Source organism: Larimichthys crocea, unplaced genomic scaffold, assembly GCF_000972845.2.
Source record: "Larimichthys crocea isolate SSNF unplaced genomic scaffold, L_crocea_2.0 scaffold342, whole genome shotgun sequence".
NCBI lineage: Eukaryota > Metazoa > Chordata > Actinopteri > Sciaenidae > Larimichthys > Larimichthys crocea.
Genome location: NW_020854529.1, coordinates 31,032 through 56,757, shown reverse-complemented (window position 1 = coordinate 56,757; position 25,726 = coordinate 31,032). Strand labels below are relative to the sequence as shown.

At 39.6% G+C, this 25,726-nt stretch overlaps 1 protein-coding gene across 14 annotated transcripts in view; it reads left to right on the top strand.

The window, feature by feature from the left end:
- LOC104939034 (collagen alpha-1(XIII) chain) overlaps positions 1-25,726 on the top strand; it is a 93,190-nt gene that overhangs the window by 38,131 nt on the left and 29,333 nt on the right. For 8 of the 14 annotated variants that reach the window (XM_027276342.1, XM_027276337.1, XM_027276336.1 and 5 more), the window contains exons 3-6: positions 9,761-9,768; positions 13,818-13,844; positions 18,241-18,276; positions 20,277-20,303. In XM_027276342.1, the coding sequence (XP_027132143.1) occupies positions 9,761-9,768; positions 13,818-13,844; positions 18,241-18,276; positions 20,277-20,303 (98 nt within the window). The remainder of the gene's footprint in view (positions 1-9,760; positions 9,769-13,817; positions 13,845-18,240; positions 18,277-20,276; positions 20,304-25,726) is intronic. The other 6 variants (XM_027276340.1, XM_027276341.1, XM_027276346.1 and 3 more) reach the window with 6 other exon arrangements.

The following is a 25,726-nucleotide window of genomic DNA, read 5'->3' as shown; positions in this document are numbered from 1 at the left end:
GTGGTAACATACTCTAGTTATTTGCCCGGTAGCTCCGTTTGAGATGAATACGGGATGCTATGTGCCAGGTTCGGGGAGGCACAAGGCAGGGTGGGAGAGGAGGGATGTTCTTCTTTTTTTTCCTGTCTTTCGGTCAGTGCTTTACTTTACACTACTTGGTTGTAAAGGGCACCTTTATCTTGTGGAAGGGGCAATATCTCTGTAAAAGTATTTGCTATTGATAAACAGGGTGGTGAAATTTGTGAGTTTTAATGTGAATGGGTTAAATGGACCTGTTAAATGGAAGAGAGTCCTAACACATTTGAAAAAACTGAAGATAGACATTGCCTTTATATAGGAAACCCATCTGACACCCCTGGAGCATACCACTTTGAAAAGGGATTGGATAAGGCATGTAATATCATCATCCTTTAACTCTAAAAGCAGGGGAGTGGCCATCTTAATAAATAAATACACCCCTGTAACAATTGCAGAAACCGTTGTTGATACATTGGGGAGATATGTTTTAGTGAATTGTCAGATTTACTCAGAACACTGGACTCTCTTAAATTCTTATGCACCCAATTATGATGATGAGACATTTGTTCAAGACATATTCTTGAAGGCGTAAGTCAGCTCTATCAGCATCCAACTCTAAAGCAGCCAAAATCACCATGGAATTCATGAAAGAACTAAACTTAACTGATGTGTGGAGACAAATGCAACCTCAAACCCGAGATTATTCTTTTTATTCTGGTCGCCACAACTCTTTTACTTGTATTGATTTTTTTTTCTGTTGTCGACGCAGTTGATTCACAGAGCAGTAGAATCTGAGTACTTGTCTAGAACACTATCAGATCACTCACCTCTGACCCTATCCATTTATATGCCTGAAAAAACTACTAATACTGTATGTATAGGTGGCGTCTGAACCCTACTCTCCTTCAAAAGCCAGATTTCTGCAAATTTATAAGAGATCAGGTTGGGCTGTTCTGTGAGACAAGCTGTGCTTCTTCTCCCAATAGTTTAATATTATGGGACACACTAAAAGCTTTTTTAATCTCTTATACCAAAGGTATCAAAAAGAAATACATGGCAGAAATAGAAGAATTGGAAGCAGACATTTTAAAATTGGAAAAGGAGTTTCAACAATCAAGGTCTAGAGAAGTACACCAGTTATTGGTAAATAAAAAGCTTAGATACAATACTATACTATAGAAGGCGCACAAAATTCTGTCTTGGCAACTGAGAAAGGAGGAAAGCTCTAGGACGATTAATTCAATTAAAACTGAAACAGGTTCTGTATCAAATAACCCAACAGAAATTAATGATGCATTCAAACAGTTCTACACAAATATATACACATCAGAATCTCCAGAAAGTCTAAGTAACATTGATGAATTTTTGTCCATGATTGAACTGCCCAAACTTGGCCAGGAAGATCAAAAAAGTCTTGATCTGCCCTTTACGCAAAAAGAAATTGAAAAAGCTCTGGGCTCATTACAAGCAAACAAATCACCAGGAGAAGATGGGTTTCCTCCAGAATTTTACAGGGAATTTAAGGATTTACTCCTCCCACTTCTCATGGATGTCGTCAACTTGGCCTCTAAGACTCGAACACTCCCTGAATCATTCTCTACAGCCATAATTACCGTAATTTACAAAAAAAAGAGATCCGTTGAAATGCTCTTCATATCGGCCAATTTCATTATCAATACAGATTATAAAATTATTTCCAAGGCCCTGGCTAACAGACTTGGCCAATACCTGCCACAGCTAATAAACCCAGACCAGTGTGGCTTTATTTTAGCGTTCCTCAGCTAATAATCTATGTAGGCTCTTTAATATTATCCATTTAACGAAATCTGAAATGGAACCTAGCATAGCTGTGGCTTTAGATGTCGAGAAAGCCTTTGATAGGCTAGAGTGGCCGTATTTATTTAAAGTGTTAGCCAAGTTTGGGTTCGGCTCATCATTTATTAGTTGGGTTCAAACTCTATACCATAACCCTCAGGCAAAAGTCAGCACCAACAGACAGATTTCATCTACATTCCCTTTAAGCAGATCAAGTTGACAGGGATGCCCTTTGTCTCCAGCACTTTTTGACTTGTCAGTCGGCCCTTTAGCTGAAGCAATTAGACAAGATCCTCATATAAAGGGCTTCAGGTAGGTCAGACAGTTCATAAAATTAATCTTCTGGCAGACGATGTTATTTTGTACTTAAAGGACCTGGAAACTCTCTTTCCAAATTACAAACTGTATTAAATACTTATAGTAATATTTCAGGTTATAAGGTGAATTTGGAAAAAGTGAAATTATTACATTTACAAATTTTGATCATTCCAAACTCCAGCGCACAAGTCCATTTAGATTGCCTATGGATGGTATAAAGTACCTTGGGATATTTGTCGATAACAACCTCAAAAACCTGTACAAATTAAATTACCTCCCACTGCTCAGTAAGATTGAAGATGTAGGTGGATGGGCTTGCCTCTCACCTTAATTGGAAGAGTTAATTGTATTAAAATGAATGTACAACCGAGATTGCAATACCTGTTTCAATCCCTGCCCATTGCATTGCCACAATCGTTTTTCAAAGCTCTCAATAGATATTTCAGACATTTTTTATGGAATTGTAAAGTACCTCGGATATCCATGGGGAAGCTAACATGGGACTATGGCTCGGGGGGGACTTCGACTACCAAGTTTTAAAAACTACTACTTGGCAGCCCAGATGAGGTTCATTTCATCCTTTTTTGAGGGCAGTGACGCCCCTTCTTGGACACAAATTGGATTACACACTCTGAAAGAGAAGGTCCATAATGACTTAATTTCTAAGCATAATTCTGGAACTGTAAACAACAGGACAGATAACCCTATATTGAGACATCTGATTAAAATTTGGTATGAGGTTCACAAAAGTCTTGGACTGAAGGTGGGACTGTCACTTAAAACACCTTTAAAGCAAAATTAACTTATACCCATGACTCTTAATGCAAATTGCGCTTTAATGTTGGCCTGTTCAACAGCATTGTACGGAAATCTGATGTACCAGGATGACATTGGGATGATTCTGTCCCACACAGCTGGCATGGCTCAGCTCAGGGTTGACTGTCACACTCCTGACCCATCAGCCAGCTCCCGCTGGAATGCCACTGTTGCCAGGAACCCCAGCATAGTCAGCACAACCCCGGGCTACTCGCCGGCCCCTGTTGCGCTCTTGGGCCAGCCGCAGCTCTGCGCACAACTCCAGTAACACTGGCCTTGGTAACCGAAATCGGCTTATGAGCCAATTATCATGGTTTGCAAGTAAATCCTTGTGTTCCTTAAATACTTGCTCACGTCGGATTGCACCATTTGCAAGGTCCTCTAACAACGCTAACGCTGCCATTGTTATCATTTCCTTCATCACATTACGCATGCTTTTATATCCACCCATATAACTTACGCATGCTTTTATATCCACCCATATAACTGCAAACACGTGGGTGTTAATTGTTCATAAGTGTGTCTCTTATGTGCACATCACTCTGATGACTACTTGTTTTCACATTAACAGTTTCCCAGCTTCACCTCTAAGTGTCGCCAAAGGAACAACAGCTGTAGAAACGTGCGTACGACAGCTATGAAATTGGCGTTGGGCACGCACATTTCTACGATCATTTCACGTTGGATACATCTGAATGTGAACGTGAGCGTGGAAAAGGACGTACGCCACTTTTTTGTGCGTACCCAAGCTTTGTACATGAGGCCCCAGGTGACCCATTGGAACAAGGCTCTCTTGTTTACGCTCAAACAGCTAAAGGACCAGTGATCCCTATCACATTGAGGAGGACCAGGATGCAGAGCTGGGTCTAAGCACCAGGAGTTGGAAAGGCAGTACAAACTATCCATACTGTTGGTTATCATGGGGAACTAACGACATTAACCAGGCTACAAAGGGAGTATCGAGAGTGTAGCATCATGTTCCTCACAGAGACGTGGCTAAGTGAACTCACTTTGGCCTCTCTGGTAACTTAGGATGGCTTTTAACTTGTGAGAGCGGACCAGAGACCAAAAGAGAGTAGTAAAAGGAAGGGCGGAGGATTAGCGATGTTTGTGAATAAGAAGCACCTCTGCACAAGAGACATTGAGCTGTTGGCATTCGGCCATATTACCTGCCAAGGAAGTTTTCAGAATCAGAAGTCAGAATCAGAAATACTTTATTAATCCCTGCAGGGAAATTGTTTTTGTTACCGCAGCTCCCAAACGGTAAGTGAGATAGTAAGAAAACAATAGCAATAAAACAAAACTTTAACAATATACACCTATACAACCATATAAACACACTATATACACACACGTATAAATAACAGTTAAATAGAACCAGTAAAATAAAAACCAAGTAACAGTGAGATATGCAGTATCTAAATCTAAACCTTATAAAGAATTTAGTCTTTGAAAGACTAAATTCTTTCGCATTTCATTGCAAAACTGTCCCTTGGCTGATGCTTTAGTGGCCTGTAAGCCCCTTCACAATGCAATGTCACAGATGCAGACATCACACCAACAGTTCCTGCTCCTCATTTCACCCAGTATGTGAAATGCAGCACCTCAAAAAATAAAACATTGGATTTAGTGAATGCAAAGGATGCATACACTTTTTCACCTCGCCCCCCATTTGGATGCTCAGATCACGGCCTCATCCATCTGCCTCTGGTGTACATGGCTGTAGTGAATGAACAGCCTCCAACCAAAAACTATGTGCAGAAATGGTGTGAGGAGGCCAGTGAGAGACTGTTTTAAACCACTAACTGGGAAGTGCTCGACAGAACACACTGGGTGGACATTGACTGTTTGACCAGCTGTATCACAGACTACATCAATTTCTGTACAGAGAACACTGTGACTACCAGGAAGGTACAGTGTTTCTCAAACAGCTAAATGTCCTACGGAATGGAAAAAGAGGCCTTTTGAGTTCTGGGGACAAAGATGAGCTGAGGAAGAGTTTAGTATTTGCAGACAGAGAATGAGCAAACAAGCTAAATTTGTTCTTCAACAGATTTGACTCTGCTTACCTTCCACCCTCTGCAATCTTCTATGCAGTCGTCTGTTGGGTGGGGGAAGGACAGAGAGAGAGACAGGAAAAGACTGAACAAACTGGTCAAGAGGGCCAGCTCTGTCTAGGACTGCCCCCTAGACTTCATAGAGGAAGTAGAGGAGAGGAGAATGTTAGCAAGGCTGACACCCATCATGAACTTCTCTCATCCCCTGCATGAGACTGTGGTGGGCTTAAGCAGCTCCTTCAGCAACAGACTGGTACTCCCCCCATGTAAGACGGAACTCTACCACAGGTCCTTCATTCCAACCCCATGACTTCATGACTTTCCTCAGTGTAACTTAATTACTAATTCTACATTTCTCTTACTTGTGAATAATTTATCATCATGAATGTGACAAGTGGTGTGATATCATTAAAGTCTATCTTATCTCATAAACATGTAACACCAAATTTATACTCTGTTTGTTTAGTTCATTAAAGCCATCACAGTTAATAGATTTGTGACATTTAACTTAGAATTAAGTGTTCCACATATTGTCTGCATTAGCCTGAATACTCAGTTCATCAATCAACCCTAAATTCTTATGCTGCATGATTTTAAGCTCCTATCATATAATTCCTGGTGTTGTTGCAGCAAACTGATAAGAGTCCATCTTTTCTTTTTGTGTGACAGAGCTACGTAACATCTGGTTGTGAATTCCATTGTGGTAGACTTACTTTAACTTTGGTTGGTAATATAGTTACCATTGTCAGTGTTCTCCGCTGGCCTTGCTTTATTTTACAGTCCTGCTCTCATCCACTAAAATCTGGTTTGTCATATATCATCTGATTTCATGTGAATGCAACATTAGTCTGTGAAGCAGGCCATAGGGACGCTCTTGTGTCTCTTAAACATCTTCTAGTGTTGTCTAATACATTTCCAATGTGCCACTCACCAAACAGAAGCCTCTGTGTTTACAAGGGCAACTGGAGATGCAAGGAATCTAAGAGAGTGCAGGGGATGATGAGGAGGATATGGTGTTTTTGGATCTGGATATTTTCAGAACTGAAATTCCAAAGCTCATTTCTGGATCCTTATGCTGGGACAGAGATAGTCTAAAGATGGCAGCCACCTGCCCACCACACTCACTCACAGGTAAGAATTAGGTAAAATTGTGATGGCCTGTGGTAGAACATTTGGGAACAGCAGGTTGACATGTACCTGACTGAGCAGACTCAGAAAGACGACAATGTCTGTATGGATGCATTCCATTATCTACCACTCCCTTCTCTTAGACTCATTTATACACATGACAATAACTTAATTAAATACGATATTGTAGCCTACTATTTATTTTAATGACAGTTGTTGGTATACAGATATTGACCTGCACTTTACATGCCTGATCAGTCTGTGATAACATTTATGATGGTTGCTGCAGATGATCTTAAGGTGTTTTCATTCATCTGATTGGTTTCTTTTGGGACTACATTCCACAAATCGCCTCTCAGAGGACATGAAGTCTAAGTCTATGACAGTTTAGGTTGATTTAATACCAGGTGCAGTGCTGTGTTCTGAATCATCTGAAATGGTTCCAGAAGTGCATAGCGTGGGTATTGACCAGGTAACGGAGGCAGCATGATTAAATTTAGGGTTAGTTGGTCCTCAATCATGACTCCTAAGTTTCTCGCTATCATGGTGGGGGCGCGACATGGGGAACCAATTTTGATTTTGATGTCATGGCTTAAAGTAGGTTTGGACAGTTTTTGAGAGGTTCAGCTGGAGGTGGTGTGCCTTCATTCATGTAGAGAAACCCATGCAGAGACTGAAGGGTTGTAAGAAGGAAATGACAGATAGAACGGAGTGTCATCTGCATAGCAGTGACAGGAGAAGCCAAGTAAACAAAAAACACTCCAAAGGATGAAAAACTCTATCGGTTATGAAAATGATCAAAATCTAAATCACTCTCAAGGAGGAAAATCAAAAGGCTGCAAAACATTTTGACGAAACACTTTGGCACAGGACAAAGGGAGACACAGAACCTATATAGACACACACAGATGGGTAATGGGGAACAGGTGGAGACAATCAGGAATCACGGCAACAGGTGACACACAAGGGCAAGTGATCTGAAACGAGAGGGCAGGTAAATTTCAAAATAAAACAGGAAATGATGAGACAGAACAAAAACCCAGCTTGACTTCACTGCGGTGTGACAGATATAGACAAGTTTGAGGAGCAGATAAAACAAACATGTTTGGAAGATAAAGCATTTTTAAGGATTTGTCACTAGGGATTTTCCCCCATCCTGATGTGATTGACGTAACAACATCTTCACTGACCCCTGTATGAATTCAGCAGTAACTGAGTTTGTCGGGTGACTCCAGGCTCTATAACTGTGGTTGTGAGAAGGTCAAGAAGAAGCATATTGGTTTTTGTGAAAGGTCTTTTTTTACGGGTGTAATAAAGGTCATCTTCATTACTTACTTTTGGTAGCAATATGAATTTGATTTCACAGTGAGTTAATATATTAAAGAACGAGGCACAAACCAAAGGAGTGAATGTTTTATTGTAAATTTGTAACTATTGTGTTAACAATGTGTGTGTACAGGTTCTGTGTTGCCCTCAGCAGGGAATGAGTGGAGACCAGGCCTGGAAGAGAAATATTCAGTTAGTTTGTCTAGTTTGGTTGCCTGAACAAAGCTGCTCTTTGTGGTATTGTGCAACTAAATGTATTTGGTAAAATCTGACATGACTGTGCAGTATTATAAATGAAATGCATAAAATACCTGTTGTCTTCTCTTCAGGGTGTTCAAGTGAAAAGAGTCCCTAGGCTAGCTGAGCACTATTTAAAGTTTACGGACCATGCCATGAGCTAATTGGTGTAGTGGGAGAGCACTTTAATCAGTTCTTGGGAGTTTAATAGTTTCTTTAGTAATGTTCAGCACAGTTAGAAAATACAGACCGATTTGATAGTATAGTGTATTTTAAGGATGGTATCAGAAGTAGGCTATATAAGGCTGCCAGTTACACTATAAATGGCTGCTGGTAGGACCACTTGCTGTGTGTTTTTTTTTTTTTTTTTAAGACTTAAAAGTTAAAAGTCTTTTAAGTCTGTGTGCCAATGCATAACAATGGGACTGAGTGCAAGTCACAGGCTGGACCTGACCATCTGTCCTGCCCATATGTTTTTGATTAGTTTTTTTAGCCTGTTACAATTTGAAATAACAACATGATCAAATTTTGACACGGTTTCTCACAATAGAAGGGTTGTACTGAAAGTAATACCAATACTGTTTCTATTCTGATAGTTTTGGAAATATTGTGGAAATCTTGTCTGTGGGACTCTTAAATCTCTTATTAGGTTTGTTATACCAAAAAGCTGATTTTTGATCAGACACCAATGTTTCTTTTCGCCAAGTGGAAAAATGGTGTATTTCTTATTACTATTATTAGGCATGAATCTGTAATAAGATCGATAGACTTGAAGTTTACCATCTAACCATAAGTGCAAAAGTAGTGAAGTGCAGAGTATGTACATATGAACAGGATATATAAATATAGTGCAGATATAAATATGAATATGCTATAGGATATATATAGTATAAGCAGCATGGACAGATTGAGATGATGATGATGATAATGGACATCTTGTAGCCTATCCAGAGATGTTTTGCTGAGGCTGAGAATAACTGTTTTAATTCATTATCAATTCAATACTTTTAATTTCCTCAAAAAGCACGACCACATAGTTGTATTCTACTGAACTTTACTATACATTTAAAGTTGTTATATCAAAGAGTTTCTATCATTAGCTTCCCAATAACTATATGAGGGTGCACAAGGAGGTATTCAGTGAAAAAAGTTGGGTACCACTGATTTAGACCATAATGGAGCACTACAACTCCTCATGGAAGCGAATCAAGATAAAAACAAAAAACATGCAAGGAAATAGAAATAACAACTTAGTACTAATTGATTCTCATGGACTCTCATTCAAAAGAATGTCTAATCATTTAATCCTTATTCACTGACAATGATTTATTTTAGACATTTTCTCATGAAAGCTTATATGAGCTACAGACACAGGCAAAGTCATGTATCTGTGTAACCCTGGTTCTTACTGGGAGTTGGATTGTATGCCTGAATGGAAAAGGTCTTGTACCGCAGGCCAAGTGCCTTCTATTAATATGGACTGGGTGTGGTGGAAATTCTTCAAGTCGCGATGCTACTCCTCTGTTCATCCACAGCACAGTCTACAGATGATGTTGCATCATCTGGCATCTCCTTATTTTTTTCTCTTTCCTTCCATCAGTCCCAGCATGATTGATTCATTGGCAGACTATTTCCAACACTACCAGCCAGGGTAGTGAAATGTTTTGAAGTTTCAGAGCTCTTTGTGGTAGTTCCAGTGGACCACAAATGGAGCATTTCAGATGCATGATGATCAAGACCCCTAAAAGTAATACTAAGGTTTAAACTACTGTGATTGAACATGTTGTGTTTAAGGCCTAGCCTATTCACAGGAATAACGCCCAGTGTCTTGTAATAATAAAATAACAAAGAAGCTGCTTGGGGGATTTTAAAACATTATAGTAACAACAGACCTCAGGCAATTCACATTATTTACTACCATTTTCGCCATGAACCAATCATACTCAGGACATTTCAGGCATTCAGACTGTCTGTACATAATATGTGCTCTGATGAACTATAAATCTAAATATTTTCTCTCTTTCTCTCTCTTTCTCGTCTTACAGGACCTCCAGTAAGTAGACCAGACACCTTGTGTGACCTGTTATGTGGTAAAGTAACTGATCATTTTTGTGCTTTGGTGTTAGGTAGATGAAAGTCTGCTAACATATCCCATGACAATATACAGTGTGTCTGGATGCAGTGATAATCAGTGAATTGCTTTTATATGGATACATTTTCTGCTTCAAACAGTCCACACAATTCTTACAAATAATGTATTTCAGTATTTAATGAGTGGTATTTAGCAGTGGTTATCACTGTAACCTTCTGCTGGCCAGTTGGGTTTTTCTGTGTGGATTGTGCATGTTCTCCCCTTGTCTGCATGGGTTTCCTCCTAAATAAGTGACTCCAAATTGCCTGTAGTTGTGAATATGACTGTAAATGCCGTTCTGTCAGTCTTGTGACGCACAAGTGACCTGTCCAAGGTGTATCCCACCTTTTGCAAGTTAGTGCTGGTATAGGCCTCAGCCACATGCAACTGGTATACACAATACATAAATCACTTTTTTTTTTTTTTTTAAATGCATTCAAATACTTAAAATCGAACCTTTGGTTCAACAGGCTACTTGTCTCCTGTGCGTCAATGGCACAAAGGTATTGGAACACTGCTCCAAACATCTGTCCACTATGAGTTTGACTTTTGTACATCCATTTCAGTTTTATAATCACTTATGCCAAATATCCCTCCCTGGAAAATTTGAGTGATAGTTCATACATAGGAAGTTTTAAGGTGAATGATGTCATACAGTGAGGCATATTTTCCACTGTTCTTCACTAAACGTCTATCTTAACAGGAGCTGAAAGTTTCTTTTAAAAGCAAAGCATACAAAAATCTTCCAGTAAAATGAAGACATGAACTACGAGAAAATAAGCTGAGGATCTGGAGAAGAAAAAAGAAAAAGCAGATGTTTTATGTATAGAATATTTCTGGTGTAGATTTTTTAAAAGTTATTTTTGCAAAAATTCAAAAATGTGTAATTATTGATGTTACTGTTACTTCACATTCCTGCAATAGATGCATCCATTCAACAAATTTGTTATGAAATTGGCAGAAAAGCCCGACAGAGTAAAGGATTTAGAGTGCACCTTAAAGTGTACATTGTAGTGTACGAATGAGGATCAAACAAGAACGGTCAATAGAGTTTTACCTTAATTGCACAGTCACACGAGAAAGGACTGTCTGCCATCCAGGTGTTATTTCTTTTGTAGACCAAATGATACTCTGACGGAGCGTAGTGCTGTAGTTCTTTCTATTGCAATTAATCAATTCCAGGCCAAAGGACCCTTCCTCTTAGTTTATGTTTTAAAGATAAAGCAATTAGCAACTACTAGCCAGTATGAGATTACTATTAGATGTTTATAAGGCCTTATTGACGTTAACTAGCCAACTTATCTGTCCTTGGAGTAAATGGTAAATGGACTGCACTTATATAGCGCCTTTCTTGTCTCCTAAACACTCAAAGCGACCCACTCTACCTCCTGAGCCACAGCTGCCCCATTTGAAAATTTAAAAAAAATTTGGTTTGCCTTCTTTACAAAGGTCTACTTCTCTAATAAGTACTATGTATATATGAAAACAGTATCCAACCATTCATGGTTGTACATGTATTACTCCTAAGGTTCACTAGGGAATGGTTCCCATCCCATCTGGCACTACACAGATGCTTGAGACAAAGTGTCACTGGTCGCTTGTCCATCACACAGCTAAGATATTCTCTCTGGGGCTTATTTTCTTAAAACTATGTAACCTAACACAACTGTGAAGTAAAACTGGCTTCCTGGTATCCTTTTGAAAAAATTAGATATAACTGTTCACAGGTCACATCACAGGAGTTTGGTTCTGTGCATCTAACACCCTTGACTCTGATTAATCTGAGCAAGATGCCAACAGGGGTCCTTCACAAGCTGCCTGTCAAAAGCACAATTTATCATGATGTTTAAAGTATTCAATGTAGCTGCACAAAGGGAGATGGCCTTTATTCTGATTTTTGTTGTGTATGTTGAAGTTCAGTTGTAGGGCAACACAAGTTATGTGTAAAATAAATCCTCTCTCCAATGCTGTATCCCAACTTCCTTCATATTTGGTGGATGAAGGAACCTAGGGGACCATATATATAACGTGCAGTGGCCAAATATATCCCTGTCCCACCACCCCCTCCTCATCTTCCCATTCATTCAGCAGCACTTTGCCAAATGGGAGCCACATGTTTTATAGGGTTACTGTGTAATTCAAGTGAAGGGTTCCTTCCGGCAGTGGGTGACCTCTGACCCCTGCAGACAGCCCCTAAAGACTGAGTAGCTAACAAGCAGGCACCAAAGCGTAGCTTGTCCACACACTGTCTGTCCCAATTATTTTCTTTCTTTCTCTCTGCGAAGTTTAAATGACATTCCAAAGTTGCAGTTTTTTAACATTCTTCAGTACTTTCCGAACTACAAGTACATTGATTTCTCATACACTAAGCATGTACTATATAAAGCATTTGTATGTGGTATAGAACTTAGATCCAGCTACAACATAGTGACACATAACACTAAAGGTGACATTAATCTGTAATGCAATAAACTTTACAGCAAAGACAAATAAACATTTGAAAGGCACAGAGCTACAACATAATTAGAAAAGACCACAGAACAGTATTAAAAGAAGGCTCCACTGAATATCTATCAAACATTTACCACCCACAGAATTGAAAGGTTGCTCTAAAACTATACTCTAATTCCCTTTTTTTTCATTGCTTACTACTGATTGATGTTAAGTTATCATTAACAACACTCATCAACTTCCTGGTTTTTCCACTTTAAACACCATTTATCAAGAAAAGACCGCAAGACCTTTAATGTGAAAATTGTGGAGAAAGTTTTTAGTTTTGTATTCATAAATGCTTAACACTGCTCAAAGAAAAAGACAAAGTAGAACCTTAGATATGACGTTAATTTTTACTCTATGGCCTCACAGTTAGTTAAACCATGCTTGTGTGTATTGCTTTTGCTCCTTCTAGCTACAAACTCCACTGAAAGTAGCATAATTAGTGATTTATTGACAAAAATCTGCAAAAATAAAAATACAAAATTTTTAGAGCCACATTTGAACTTAACATAACTTTGTCACCAAACCATTAAATTTACAACAAAACAGTGTTTGATAGACATTTATATTCATTCATCAAAGCTAATGAGCTAGAGCTCAGACAATTGTATGATGTCCGTTCCATCCAGGATTACTGATGTGAGATGAGTGACTTCCTCTCTACTGCTATAAGCCTGCAGTCACCCACGCACACGCACACGTCATGCACACACTCTCTGGGAAGTGCAATGCTCCCACTGGACTCCTCATTGAAGAATACTGATGACATGCCAGCAATTCAAGAGCAGGCGGTTATCATCCTCTTCAGCAATACGTCAATGCTTTTTGGAAAATGTCAAGAGTTCCTGTTTTGACTTCCAACCAATTAGCATTCCATCCTTTACCTAATAGCTGCTCACACAAGAAGCATTGTTTTGTGTCCCACTCGGCCAATAAAAGCAAAAGACACTTGACTTTTTTTCTTGTTCTCAGAACCTGAACATGACTGAAAGCCACTGTGTTCTAGCTCCTTATGTTTCATTCTTGATTCAGGCCACTATGCTACATGTTCTCATATCTGCATTACCAAGGTTATTCAAGTAAGGTGGTTAGTGGTAGGTCAGTTAGGAGTGAAATAGGGTTTGTTACGCAGAAATGTAAAGACTTAATATAAAGCATGCATGCTTCAAAAAACAATCTTTGCATGAGTCTTTGTGGTGTTCTTATGTTCAGAAACATCTTGTTGTGTTAAAATATAATTCACTGAATGTTGACCAGAATTTAAAGAAGCATGTCAGTGCATCGCCAGTGTTCTTTCTGTGTGGAGTCAATAAGCTGAAAAGGCCAAAATAAAACATATTCATATGCATTATAATACCTACAGTTTACATTTTCTTCTGGGCTGGTTCAGTGTAGGTATCTTTTAACTATGTGGACTATCCACATGAAATGTACTCCTTTCCTTTTTGTACCAATTTTCTCTCACCCTTTTTCAGGGTCCTCCTGGACGAGCAGGCTTTCCGGTAACTGTCTTTTTAACTTTGTGTGTCTCCATATAGTCTTTGTATGTGTAAATAGTGATCACTGCAGTACTGACCTCTCCACATGCCCTCTACTGAGCTGCTGTAATCTTTATTTGGATTTTCTAATGAGCTTTAATTATCATAGATACAGTGAAATTATATAGAAGTATATTTAGCTATAGTAATCCTATAGTAAATTTGCTTTGGAGGAAACACACTTGCTACATTGATTAAAGTGAGAGTGTACAACTTCTGAAAGAACAAATGCTAATGGTCTTACCCGATCTAGGATGACATGACTAGATGATGAGTAGAATTTTATCTGCGGCAAACATTACATACATATTGCTGTGTTAAGGTACCGAATCAGTTTACTGAGTTATCTAGTAGTAACTAGCAGTAAGCATGCTAGTAAGCATGCTAGAAACTAGCAGTAAGCATGCTAGTTTCTAACATGCTTCTCTCATATCACAACAAAACTATGCAGCTTGATGTAAAAGTTGAATTTATCAATAATAGTATGCATCCTTGTTAAATGAAATACACTCGGGTAGGGATGTAACGATGCATCGTGACACAATTAAAAATTGGTACCAATGCGTGACGATTCGCACCAGTTGACAGAAAAAATTAGTCACAATTCTAGTAGGATATGTTCTTTTTCTTTTTCTTTTTCTTTTTTATTATAAATAGGTTACGTTATCTTAAAAAAAAAAGTCACTGGTTGGTGATTCATTTGTTCAGCGTCAGACGTCAAGTCACGTGACTTACGTCACTACGTAGGTACGGAGCACAGAACGAGGAAAGACATGCCGACAGTAGAAAATAGCTTTGAAATAGAGAAGAGCAGTTTTAAATCACCTGTGTGGAGCATTTTGGATTCCCTATTTACACAAATACAACCATGAGAAATGGACAGACAAAACCAAAACAGCATGTAAATATTGCAAGAGACTAATATTGTAAGAGGCTAACATATAGCGGCAACATGAGCAACATGCAGCAGCATATTAGCCGCCACCACAGTGAGAAGCAAAGTAACGTTACACCACTCGAGAGCAAAACTGCACATTACACCAGTTAACACCAGTTTACTGTGAGATTGTTTCTAAAGAAAGGAGATATTTTTTATGTATTTTGTTGTTTAAGATGACCATGTAAGTTGCACTTTTTTATAAGAGAACACAAACACCTAAGATTTTTTTCCTACAAATAAAAAGATAATTTTATTTGGTCATAATTTGTCTGTAGCTCATTTTGATTAAAAGTCTGGTGTTTTTCTGGCACAGCCTTACTCAGTCTGGTTGGTATATGACAGATAGCCTATAGTGGGTTATCAAATTGTGTAATACTTTATACCATTTTGACAGCCACAGTAATTTGTTTTGTAGTTAGCACAAAAAATAGTGCATTTGATTTATTGTAGTACTTTTTTTTATGTAAAAGGGTTAGGGGTTAGGTGTAATCTACCTGAATATATTTTATCATAGCTTATCAGTAATTCTAAGATAAATGCAAATTTTTTTTGTTGCTTTTCTGTTCTGGATCGACAGTGAAAAACATGAAACAAATATTACAGTTGAATTGAGAAAGGTGAATATACACCACACATACATGCCATTCACAGAACACAAAAATGTAAATTAGTTGCATCAAAGTATGCAGAGAGATGGATGAACAAGCCTAAAAGAACAATAAATGCAGCAGTATTATCCATGTATGCAGGCCTGGGTCAGGTGAAGACATGACCATTGAGCACACAACTAGCATCAGGGTTGCAGGAAGGCAAACAGACAGAACACACAAATTTTTCTTAACATTAAACGCTCATAACATGACATAATATTAGACTGGGGAGACATTGTCTCCAGAAGCAAGAGTTCACACTAGGTTTAGATTAGAAGAACACTTGGTAGTCAGGCATCACCTGAACCATTGGTGCTTTACCATCCATTAAACCATCCAGATACATTCAACATGGCAGATGTCAGTACAGCACTGGAACTGAGTGCTTATAGCTTTTAAACCCTAATCTACCCATAACCCCTATCTAGTCATAACACCACAAGCTATTGGCTGGATTTTGCCATGGCCTCTTGGCTGTTTTAGTTTAGTTTGTCCTTATTTCTACTCCACCTCGAATGTGATGCTTATTTAATCTCTCTAAACAAATCTGCTTCTGTTTTGTCATCTCTAGCTCTCTTTCCTCTTTAGTCTAAGGTGGCATTCAGACAGGTTCGGGCACTGTGGCAAATTGGGTTGCACAGTAATCGTTGTGAAACAATCAGGAGATTTTATTTTGCTGAATAAGCAGCTCATCCTCTCATTCACTGTCCATGTCTTTTGAGCAAAGCTTGCTCGCTCTCTCCCTTTCTCTGTGTCTCTTTCTCAATCAGACATAAAACAATTGAAACTTCTTTGTGTCTGATTGGCGGCCACAGCGTGATGTCAGGATGTGTTTTTCTTAAAAGTTAGATCCAACTCAACTCAAGTCGCTGCGTTTTTTGGCCGGGATGCTGGTGGCCCACACCACCACAGCCAAAATAGAATACTCCCACCCAAATGAGTGGAAAAACCTGTGTTTTCACCACAGTGCAGGATCCTGTCTGAATTTGCCTTTACCCTTCTCTCTCTGTTAAATTTGCATCCTCAGCATGTCAAACCAACATGGTTCCTATCATGACAACAGGTGGCCATCCCTACCGTTGGCCCTCTACGACCAGTAAAGCCCCCATTTCTTCCTTTGAGGAAGAGATTCCTTTTAGGATTTATGATTGATTACACCCATCAAACAGCAGGAAATGAAATTACCAGCAGTCTGACTAAATGAGGGAAAGAGGATGTGGTTTTCTTTTGTGGAAAGATGATCTGTTAGAATTGAAAATCATTGTGTTTTACATAATGTATAAGTCTTTATAACCAAATACTAACTCCTTGGCTACTGACTTGCAATTTAAGAATGAAATGAATTAGATATGTGCCTTTAACTGCAAAACTGTATCACAACTACTTGTGACATAGGTGTGTGGGTGGGTGGCTGGCTGGCTGGCTGGCTAGCTGGGTGCGTGGCTGGGTCGGGGTGGGTTGGGGGGGGGGCTTAAATCACTTAAATCAGGGGGGTAGCCTGATAGTATTTACAAAATATGGCACATATTATCACATATATCAGCACATGTACTAGGAATGAAAACTGCTTCAGATTCAGACTGCTAAGATGAGATGAGGGGTGGTCTTATTTTGACTGAAATGTGAAAATCAGGCATCACCTTTATCTTCATTAACACTAATGGTTGTTATAACATTCTGTGACATGTCCTAGCAGCTAACACCAGCCCTTAGGCAAACAGGTTTGTTATTCAGGAAGAAAATTTGCAGTTCCCATTTAATTCAGACATCAACATGAGTCGTTCCAACATCTGATGCAACCACCAGACAGTCAGTTCAAACAGAGCTGTTGTGAAAAATGCCCCATGTGGAATCTCAGATTAAATTAATGACTAAAACTTCAGATGAGAAAAAAAAGAAGTAAAAATTACCCTTCATGGGTAATTAAAGCGAGAACCCTCAGGAAGACAGGCAGCAGGACAGATAGACATAAAATAAATGTTATTTACACAACAACTGGCAAGATAAATCCTCACAGAAATCTAAATCAGTATTATTTGACAGCAGCAAAGTAAGGTAACCACAAGGGGACTAAACCAGGATTCACATAGCTTAACTCCTGTTCGTAAAAGGTGTTTATTCTGACTTGTGATATCTTTACACATTGTCAGAAAGCTGCTGTAGAACTTGAACTGTTAGTAATAAGATGTTGCAGTCTATAATATCAAAGGCAAGGGGAGATGTATTAAAAAGGATTGAAGTTGAAAGAAAGGTTTGAAAGAGGATTGAAACACAGAGAAGTGTATGATACGGTATGACGTGTGAATAAAGATGCTGGATTATTATAACATCTCAAATTATCAGGATTATCTTGGGTTAGGCATAGCTGCGTGAAGTGTTTTTTGTTTGTTTTTCCTTCCATCACAGTATGGTGCAATGCTTGTTTCTATTCTTAACATTAGGCATGGCATGGGGTTAAGTGACTAAGCCCTCTCATCATTAATGATTCCATCCCTTAAATGGATACCATTGCATTAGAAGCTTTTGCAAACTCTGCATACTTAGTATTAGTGTCTCTTTATCAGTAGCGGCATCCGTTGGGTCCAGTGATCAATTTAACAGTGCTAACAAAGCAATGAGAGTGATGTCTAGCAACTGATGTTCTTATTATGTATCACAGGAAAGAAATGTTAAGTCTCTATGTCATAGTATCCCTTTAAGAGTTCACTTCAGTCTTCAATCTAACCATCTTAATGACCTCTATTCCTTCTGAATTTGCATTGGTCAATAGGGTGACAAAGGAAGTATGGGAATTCCTGGAAGAATGGTGAGTGACTTCAGTTTGTAAATCAAGCACATATATGATAGTGATTACAATCATTATGACATGGCCAATGACTAAAGCAACATATCAGCTCTAAGGAAAACAGTGCCCCTGCACACCTATTGTCCATCCCACTGGTGATTTAACTTATTTTAGGTGATTAGACTTCAGCTCTGAGTGGGTTTGTGAAGGCTGTTGATTTATATCTCCCTCTCCCCAGACATTGGTAGTGTGTTGTATCTACTCCACATGTGTAAAGTCTTGATGGTGGAGAATCATCTTAAACATAGCGATGACGAACATGCATACCGTGTGATACTGGGGCTCTATTCGTGTGTACATTATATAGTCATTACATGTTGCTGTGTTTTTTAAGACAGTTTGTGCTTGATTTTTCTCTCAGTCCATCCAGGCTGTAGTTAGAAATATAACCACTTATTACAAAATCACTTTCACTTTGGTATTTAATTACTGTAGAGTTAACATTATGTGATTCAAAGGGTTACCACACAATTCATTTGAGTAGTTTTGAACATTTCTTTTGGATGTGGACATATTTCATAGAATTTGAGCTTTATTGAGATTTAACACCAGATATATTTATGAACCACAAACATTTCTGAAATATGTAATAAGTTACATTGACCTGTTTATGTCTCATTAAATAAAAAGTATTGGCGAACTGACAGGTCAGTCTAACTCTACCCTCCGAATAGAGATATGTTTCACTCAGACCCCTTTCAGAGGAAGTGAAGTGACATTATTTAACCCTTATTTGGTTGTGTGTTAGAAAAGTCCATCTTGATGTTGCACTTGCTGTATTTCTTCTCAGGTTCCATGTAGCTCTTTACCACACAGCAATCATTAAGGTCTCAGTATGCTTTACATGAACATAGTTGTACCAACTACTAACCAATTAAGGGAGCAATCACCAAACAAACTCAGTTTTCTGGAGAAAAACTGAAGAGACAACATATGTTCGGCATCGTCTGCTAGGTCCCAAATCAAGTCTAGTTGTAGAACTTCAGCAACAAATTTTGAATTTGGTCTCCATTGATGGATATATATGGGTCAGGTGGTTGGGGCACTATGGGGAAGGTTAGTGAATAGGTTAGAAAATATATAAACTTGGTTTCAGTTAATTGTGGTATTTTTTATTTATAAAAGAAATTATTATGAAGGAAATTATCTAAGCCATCCTAGTTTAAAATTTATAAAGGTGAGAAATGTTTATTTTATTTCAACCTGATGGTGACGTCTGTAATGCGCCTCCCACAGACAGGTGGCTATTTAATTTTATCAATGAATGTTTTGGAGTTGTTATGGGCGGAGTGTTAAAGTTTTCCGACCACACACTCGTGCCGAAATGTTTTTGGACCTTGCTTGTTAAGTTACTCGTTTAATTTTGTTTTATAAGTTTTGAAAGTCAATCGGAGATTTATGTTCAATAAATGACTTGGATGAGCGTTGTCTCCGCGCGTGCTTATTAAAACGTGTGTCGGTAACTCTGCACCCTAACCTCAACTGCCTTAAAAAGGAAAACTGAAAGGATTAGGCAGTACAGTTAGAGAGGCTATACCCTTTGTTTTGTTTTATATTTTTCTCCCTCACACTTTAATGCGCCCTTACCTATTTCCTTCCCTTTTCTGCACATTCTTTCTTTGAAAGTAACTAATGTTGCACTTGTGATGAAAATTATGAATAATAAAAAAAACTGCCTAATATTAGTTGGAACCCTGATTCCACTGTTAGAAAGAATGTTTCAGTGTTAGCTGATCTAACAAGCAGTTTGTTTAAAGCACACTGAGGCCTTAGCTTTCACTTAGCTCCACTCAACTTAGACATAAAGCTTTCCATAGCTTTTTCATCACCTCCCCACTAGTCCTAAGGATGATGCATGACCCGAACCCTCTCCATGTCTCTAAAACTGGTTCCTCTCTTTCTTGTGTCTCTCCTTTTCACAACTTTTTGCATGCGACTGTGTCTGCTGTGACTGATCCCAGGGCTTAAAGGGACAAGCAGGGGATAAGGTAAGTTTAGGAGTATGTGCCATAGCAGTATGCAATTTAAAAGTAGCACTGGAAGCACCAGTCAAAGACAAACTTTATCCTATGATTTTCTGCTTTTGGTTTGTCCTTTGTCACTTTGGTCATCTATGGTCAACCAAGTCTGCTTAAATTAGCGCAAGTAAATCAAATCAAATCAATTTTATTTGTATAGCCCAAAGTCACAAAATACATTTGCCTCAGAGGGCTTTACAATCTGTACAGGGAGTGACACCCTCTGTCCTTAGACCCTCGGTTCGAGTGAGGAAAAACTTGCCCACAAAAACCCTTTAACACGGAAAAAATGTGGAAGAAACCTCAGGAAGAGCCACAGAGGAGGGATCCCTCTCCCAGGACGGACAGACGTGCAATGGATGTCACATGTACAGGACAAATCAACACAAACATATTGTACAATTACAATGACTGATAAAATGACAATGAATTACAATGAATGATAAAATGACCACAGTAGCAGATATGGTAGTAATAATGACAGTAATAATATGCGTAGTGGACGTCGTGCAGGATCACAGCAGCAGCCACGATCCACGAGAACCTGCTGGACGACAGAGCACAGAAACTCCGGGGAAGTTTGGTTAGTAACATGCATTAATGAGACATGTCCACAGATGGGGAGAGAGAGAGAGAGAGAGAGAGAGAGAGAGAGAGAGAGAGAGAGAAGAGAAGAGGAGAGAGAGAGAAGAGAGAGAGAGAAAGAAAGAGAAAGAAAGAAAAAGAAAGAAAGAAAGAAAGAAAGAAAGAGTGAAAGTGAAATCTACTTTTGGAAACTATAGGAACCACAAGGAACCCAGCGTCCTGAATGCGCAGTGTTCTAGAGGGGTAGTAAGGTATTATGAGCTCTTTTAGATACGATGGTGCCTGACCATGAAGAGCTTTGTAAGTAAGGAGAAGAATTTTAAATTCTATTCTAGATTTAATAGGGTTCCGTCGATGCACCCAAGCCATCCTTGTCTCAAGACTTGTTCACGTTTCCTGTTTTGTAAGTTTCATAGCCTTAAGTTGTAGTATAGATAGTATTTTGTAACCTGTTTTCGTCCTACGGGACGTTTCTGTTTGATTGTCTTTTCTTTTGATTAAGTTTTTCATCTCCGGGATCGTTTTTTTGTTTTCTAGCCAGTTTAGGAGAATAGGTCGTAGCTATAGATAGTTCTGGTTCCTCCTCATTTTGAGTGAGTGTTTTTGGTTGAAAATCTTCTATTTATTCCTTCCCATTTTTGGTGAAGCGCTTTCTTCTCTATTTAGTGTTGTCATCTTCAGGGAGTGTAGCAGAGTTATTTAGTTTATAGTTAGAGTGCGGGACAAAGTAGCCATTTTGTTGTAATTTTCGTAGACTGTGTTCAGCAGCTTGGAAACAATTAAAGTTCCTTCCAAACTGCCAATTCCGCAACACAGACTATATAACACATGAGGGAAATGGGGAACAGGTGGAAAAATCAGGGCGGGGAAGACAATCAGACTGGTGACACATGAGGAAGGGCAAGTGACCTCAAACGAGAGGAGAGTTAACTTTCAAAATAAAACAGGAAATGACAAGACATAACAAAAACCCAGCTTGACATCACCACGGTGTGACAGGAGCTCGATATACTGTAACAAATAAAATTGGCTGCGAAGTTTTCCAGGTTGGGTGAGTGAGGCTAAGAACAAGGCTTTCACATGAATTATAATTTAGTTTAGGTTTAGGATTTATAATAGACTTGAGTCAAATATGGCCCCAACTCCACCACCTCGACCATACTTCAGGAACATGAGTATTATAATGACTCGGAGGAGTGGATTCATTTAAGCTAACATATTCATCCTCCTGCTGCCAGGTTTCAGTGAGACGAAACAATCAATATCATAATCAGATATTAATTCATTGACCTAAGACAGATTTAGATGACAAAGACCTGATATTTAAGAGTCCACATTTAATTCTCTTATTTTGGACTGTTGGAGATGTTGATTTAATTTTTATTAAGTTTTTATGATGAACCCTCTTCTATTTGTTTTTATCTTTAAAAATGTAGGTGGACGGGGGACAGACACAGTCTCTATACTAAAGGACTGGGTGGACGGGGACAGACACAGTCTCTAACTAAAGGACTGGGTGGGCCCACTGCTCTAATGGAGCGCAGAGAACGTGTAAGACTGCAGCTCTGCTTCCTGGTCTCAACTCGGGTTGTCGACATGGTTTTGGTCAGCTAATAAACTTGGCCATATTTCTAGATATGAGAGCTGCTGCCATCCAAAGTGGGATGGATGCCGTCTCTCCTAATCAGACCAGGTTTTCCCCAGAAAGGTGTCCAATTATCTATGAAGCCCACATCGTTTGCTGGACACCACCTCGACAGCCAGCGGTGAAATGACGACATGGCGCTAAACATGTCAATCATGGTCACATTGGGGAGGGGACAGAGAAAACTACGGAGAGTCCGACATCGTTTTGGCGTATTCACACACTGATGAAACATTCATTTTAGTGACCTCCGATTGGCGTAACCGGGTGTCATTACCGCTGACGTGAATAACAATCTTACTGTATTACGCTTACCTTAGCCAGCATTTCAAAGAAGATTCGATGTCGCCCGCCTGGCCCCCGGGATGCATTTAACTATGGTCCCCGGTGTCGCTAACTTCACGTTTCGGACTATGGAGCTGCACAATGCCCTCAGCGGGTGTGTCGCTGAGCGGGGAAAATCTGTTTGAAACGTGGAGCAGTTGGTGGTGTACCGTGGGCTTCAGTTTGGGGCTATGCCTCCTTCGGACAGTCACCCAGCCTCCCGGCTGCTCGGGAACTACCGGGGGACGGCTAACTGAACTACCTGGGGGCTGTACGCACCGGCTACAGGGGACTGGCTAACTATCTGAGCTACTGACTCTTCGGTGGTGCGGTACCGTGCCTCTAACTCATTGACCCTCACCTCCAAAGCAACAAATAAACTACATTTATTACAAGTACCGTTATCACTAAAGGAGGAGTAACTGAACATGTGGCACACGGGACAGGAGAGAGCAGGAGAGGAGAGAGCAGGAGAGGAGAGAGGAGAGAGGAGGAGAGGAGAGAGACGCCATTGCTATAGCTAGGCTAGTTAGTGTGGCTAACAGAAACTGGTGAAACTATCAGATTGTGGTTACTAGAGTTAAGAGACCTGTTTGTGCACAGACAGAACAAGTCAAAGAGTAGTGCAGAGATAAGTAGATAGCCGCTGATGTGAGAAATATACGGAAATCTGTTCAGGTGAGCAGAGCAGAGAGCACCGTGGCAACAACACCGATACCGGAAGTGACACAATACGTTACCGCAAAGCACGAAGAAAAACGGTATTGGTCAGGGGTTTTTCTTCGTGGAAGGAAGTTCGCTCCCTTCGGGACTGGAGGAACTGCTGCGGCTACAGGGATTTCATGAACTGAAAGAAAGAGAAGCTCTTCATATATTGTTTAGATACAATAGGAATCACCCACATTCATAGACCAATGCAGGGTGAATATTTAGTCTAGTATTGAAAGTATTTTATGATCCATGACACATTGTCAGCTTTGGGCACGTTACTCACACAGCGGACAAGATGCAGACAAATGCATAATGAGATTATGGCGAAACTTTATGCCTGTTGTAGGCCTGCCACGGTTAAAAATTGAGCGAACTTTTTCGGGAGGATTTCGGCACGCATTCGCCAGTGTATTTATTATGTCCTCATTGCTTAATATCGCTGCAACTCGCTTTTACAGAGTGTCACAACAAGATGGCTGCAGGCATGCCAACGAAGTCTGACATTGTGGGAGTTTTTAATATTCAATATATTCAAGGTTTCATCCATATATTCAGACTCATTCAATATATCAAGGTTTCATTCTCCATATATTCAGACTTCATCACATATAATATACACAACACACACACACACACACTACGGCATGCCAGGAAATTAAACCTTTGAATATATTGAATGAAGTCTGAATATATGGAATGAAACTTTGTCAGACTTCACGGCATCTTGTGTAACGTGTGGATGCTATAGCTAAAAGTGAGTGACAACGAGTCAGTCCGTTCTTAGTCAGTTCTTATTGTTTAGATACAATAAGAATCATCCACATAGAGACCAAGCAGGGTCAGCTTTGGGCACGTTACTCACACACAGCGACTGCGACAGACAGACAAAGGCATAATGAGATCATGCCTTACTGTATTGGGGCACTCCTGAGAGGTGGAGGGCATGCTCAGGTTGGCCCAATAAGCAGCTGCCTGGCCTGTTGTAGGCCTGCCACGGTTAGAAATTGAGCTAACTTCTTTGTCAGAAGTACGGGCAGGGTATTAGGCAGGGGTATCGGGAGGATTTTGAAGTCTGAACGTCAGTTAATTCAGATAAAAATTCAGAATAAGGACCTGGAGCTCCTGTCACACCGTGGTGATGTCAAGCTGGGTTTTTGTCATGTCTTGTCATTTCCTGTTTTATTTTGAAAGTTAACTCTCCTCTCGTTTCAGGTCACTTGCCCTTCCTCATGTGTCACCAGTCTGATTGTCTTCCCCGCCCTGATTGTTTCCACCTGTTCCCCATTTCCCTCATGTGTATATATAGTCTGTGTTTCCCCTTGTCCCGTGCCGAAGTGTCTTCGTTCGTTCCGTCGATGCACCCAAGCCCTCCCTTGTCTTCAAGACTTGTTCACGTTTCCTGTTTTGTAGTTTCATAGCCTTAAGTTGTAGTATGATAGTATTTTGTAACCTGTTTTCGTCCTACGGGATCGTTTTTGTTTGATTGTCTTTTCTTTTGATTAAGTTTTTCATTCTCCGGGATCGTTTTTTGTTTTCTAGCCAGTTTAGGAGAATAGGTCGTAGCTATAGATAGTTCTGGTTCCTCCTCATTTTGAGTGAGTGTTTTTGGTTGAAAATCTTCTTAATTTATTCCTTCCCATTTTGGTGAAGCGCTTTTCTTTCTAGTTTAGTGTTGTCATCTTCATGAGTGTAGCACGAGTTATTTGTTATAGTTAGAGTGCTGGACAAAGTAGCCATTTTTGTTGTAATTTTCGTAGACTGTGTTCAGCAGCTTGGAAACAATTAAAGTTCCTTCCAAACCTGCCAATTCCGCAACACAGACTATATATACACATGAGGGAAATGGGGAACAGGTGGAAACAATCAGGGCGGGGGAAGACAATCAGACTGGTGAAACATGAGGAAGGGCAAGTGACCTCAAACGAGAGGAGAGTTAACTTTCAAAATAAAACAGGAAATGACAGACATAACAAAAACCCAGCTTGACATCACCACGGTTTGACAGGAGCTCGATATACTGTACAAATAAATTGGCTGCGAAGTTTTCCAGGTTGGGTGAGTGAGGCTAAGAACAAGGCTTCCCATGATTATAATTTAGTTTAGGTTTAGGATTTATTAATAGACTTGA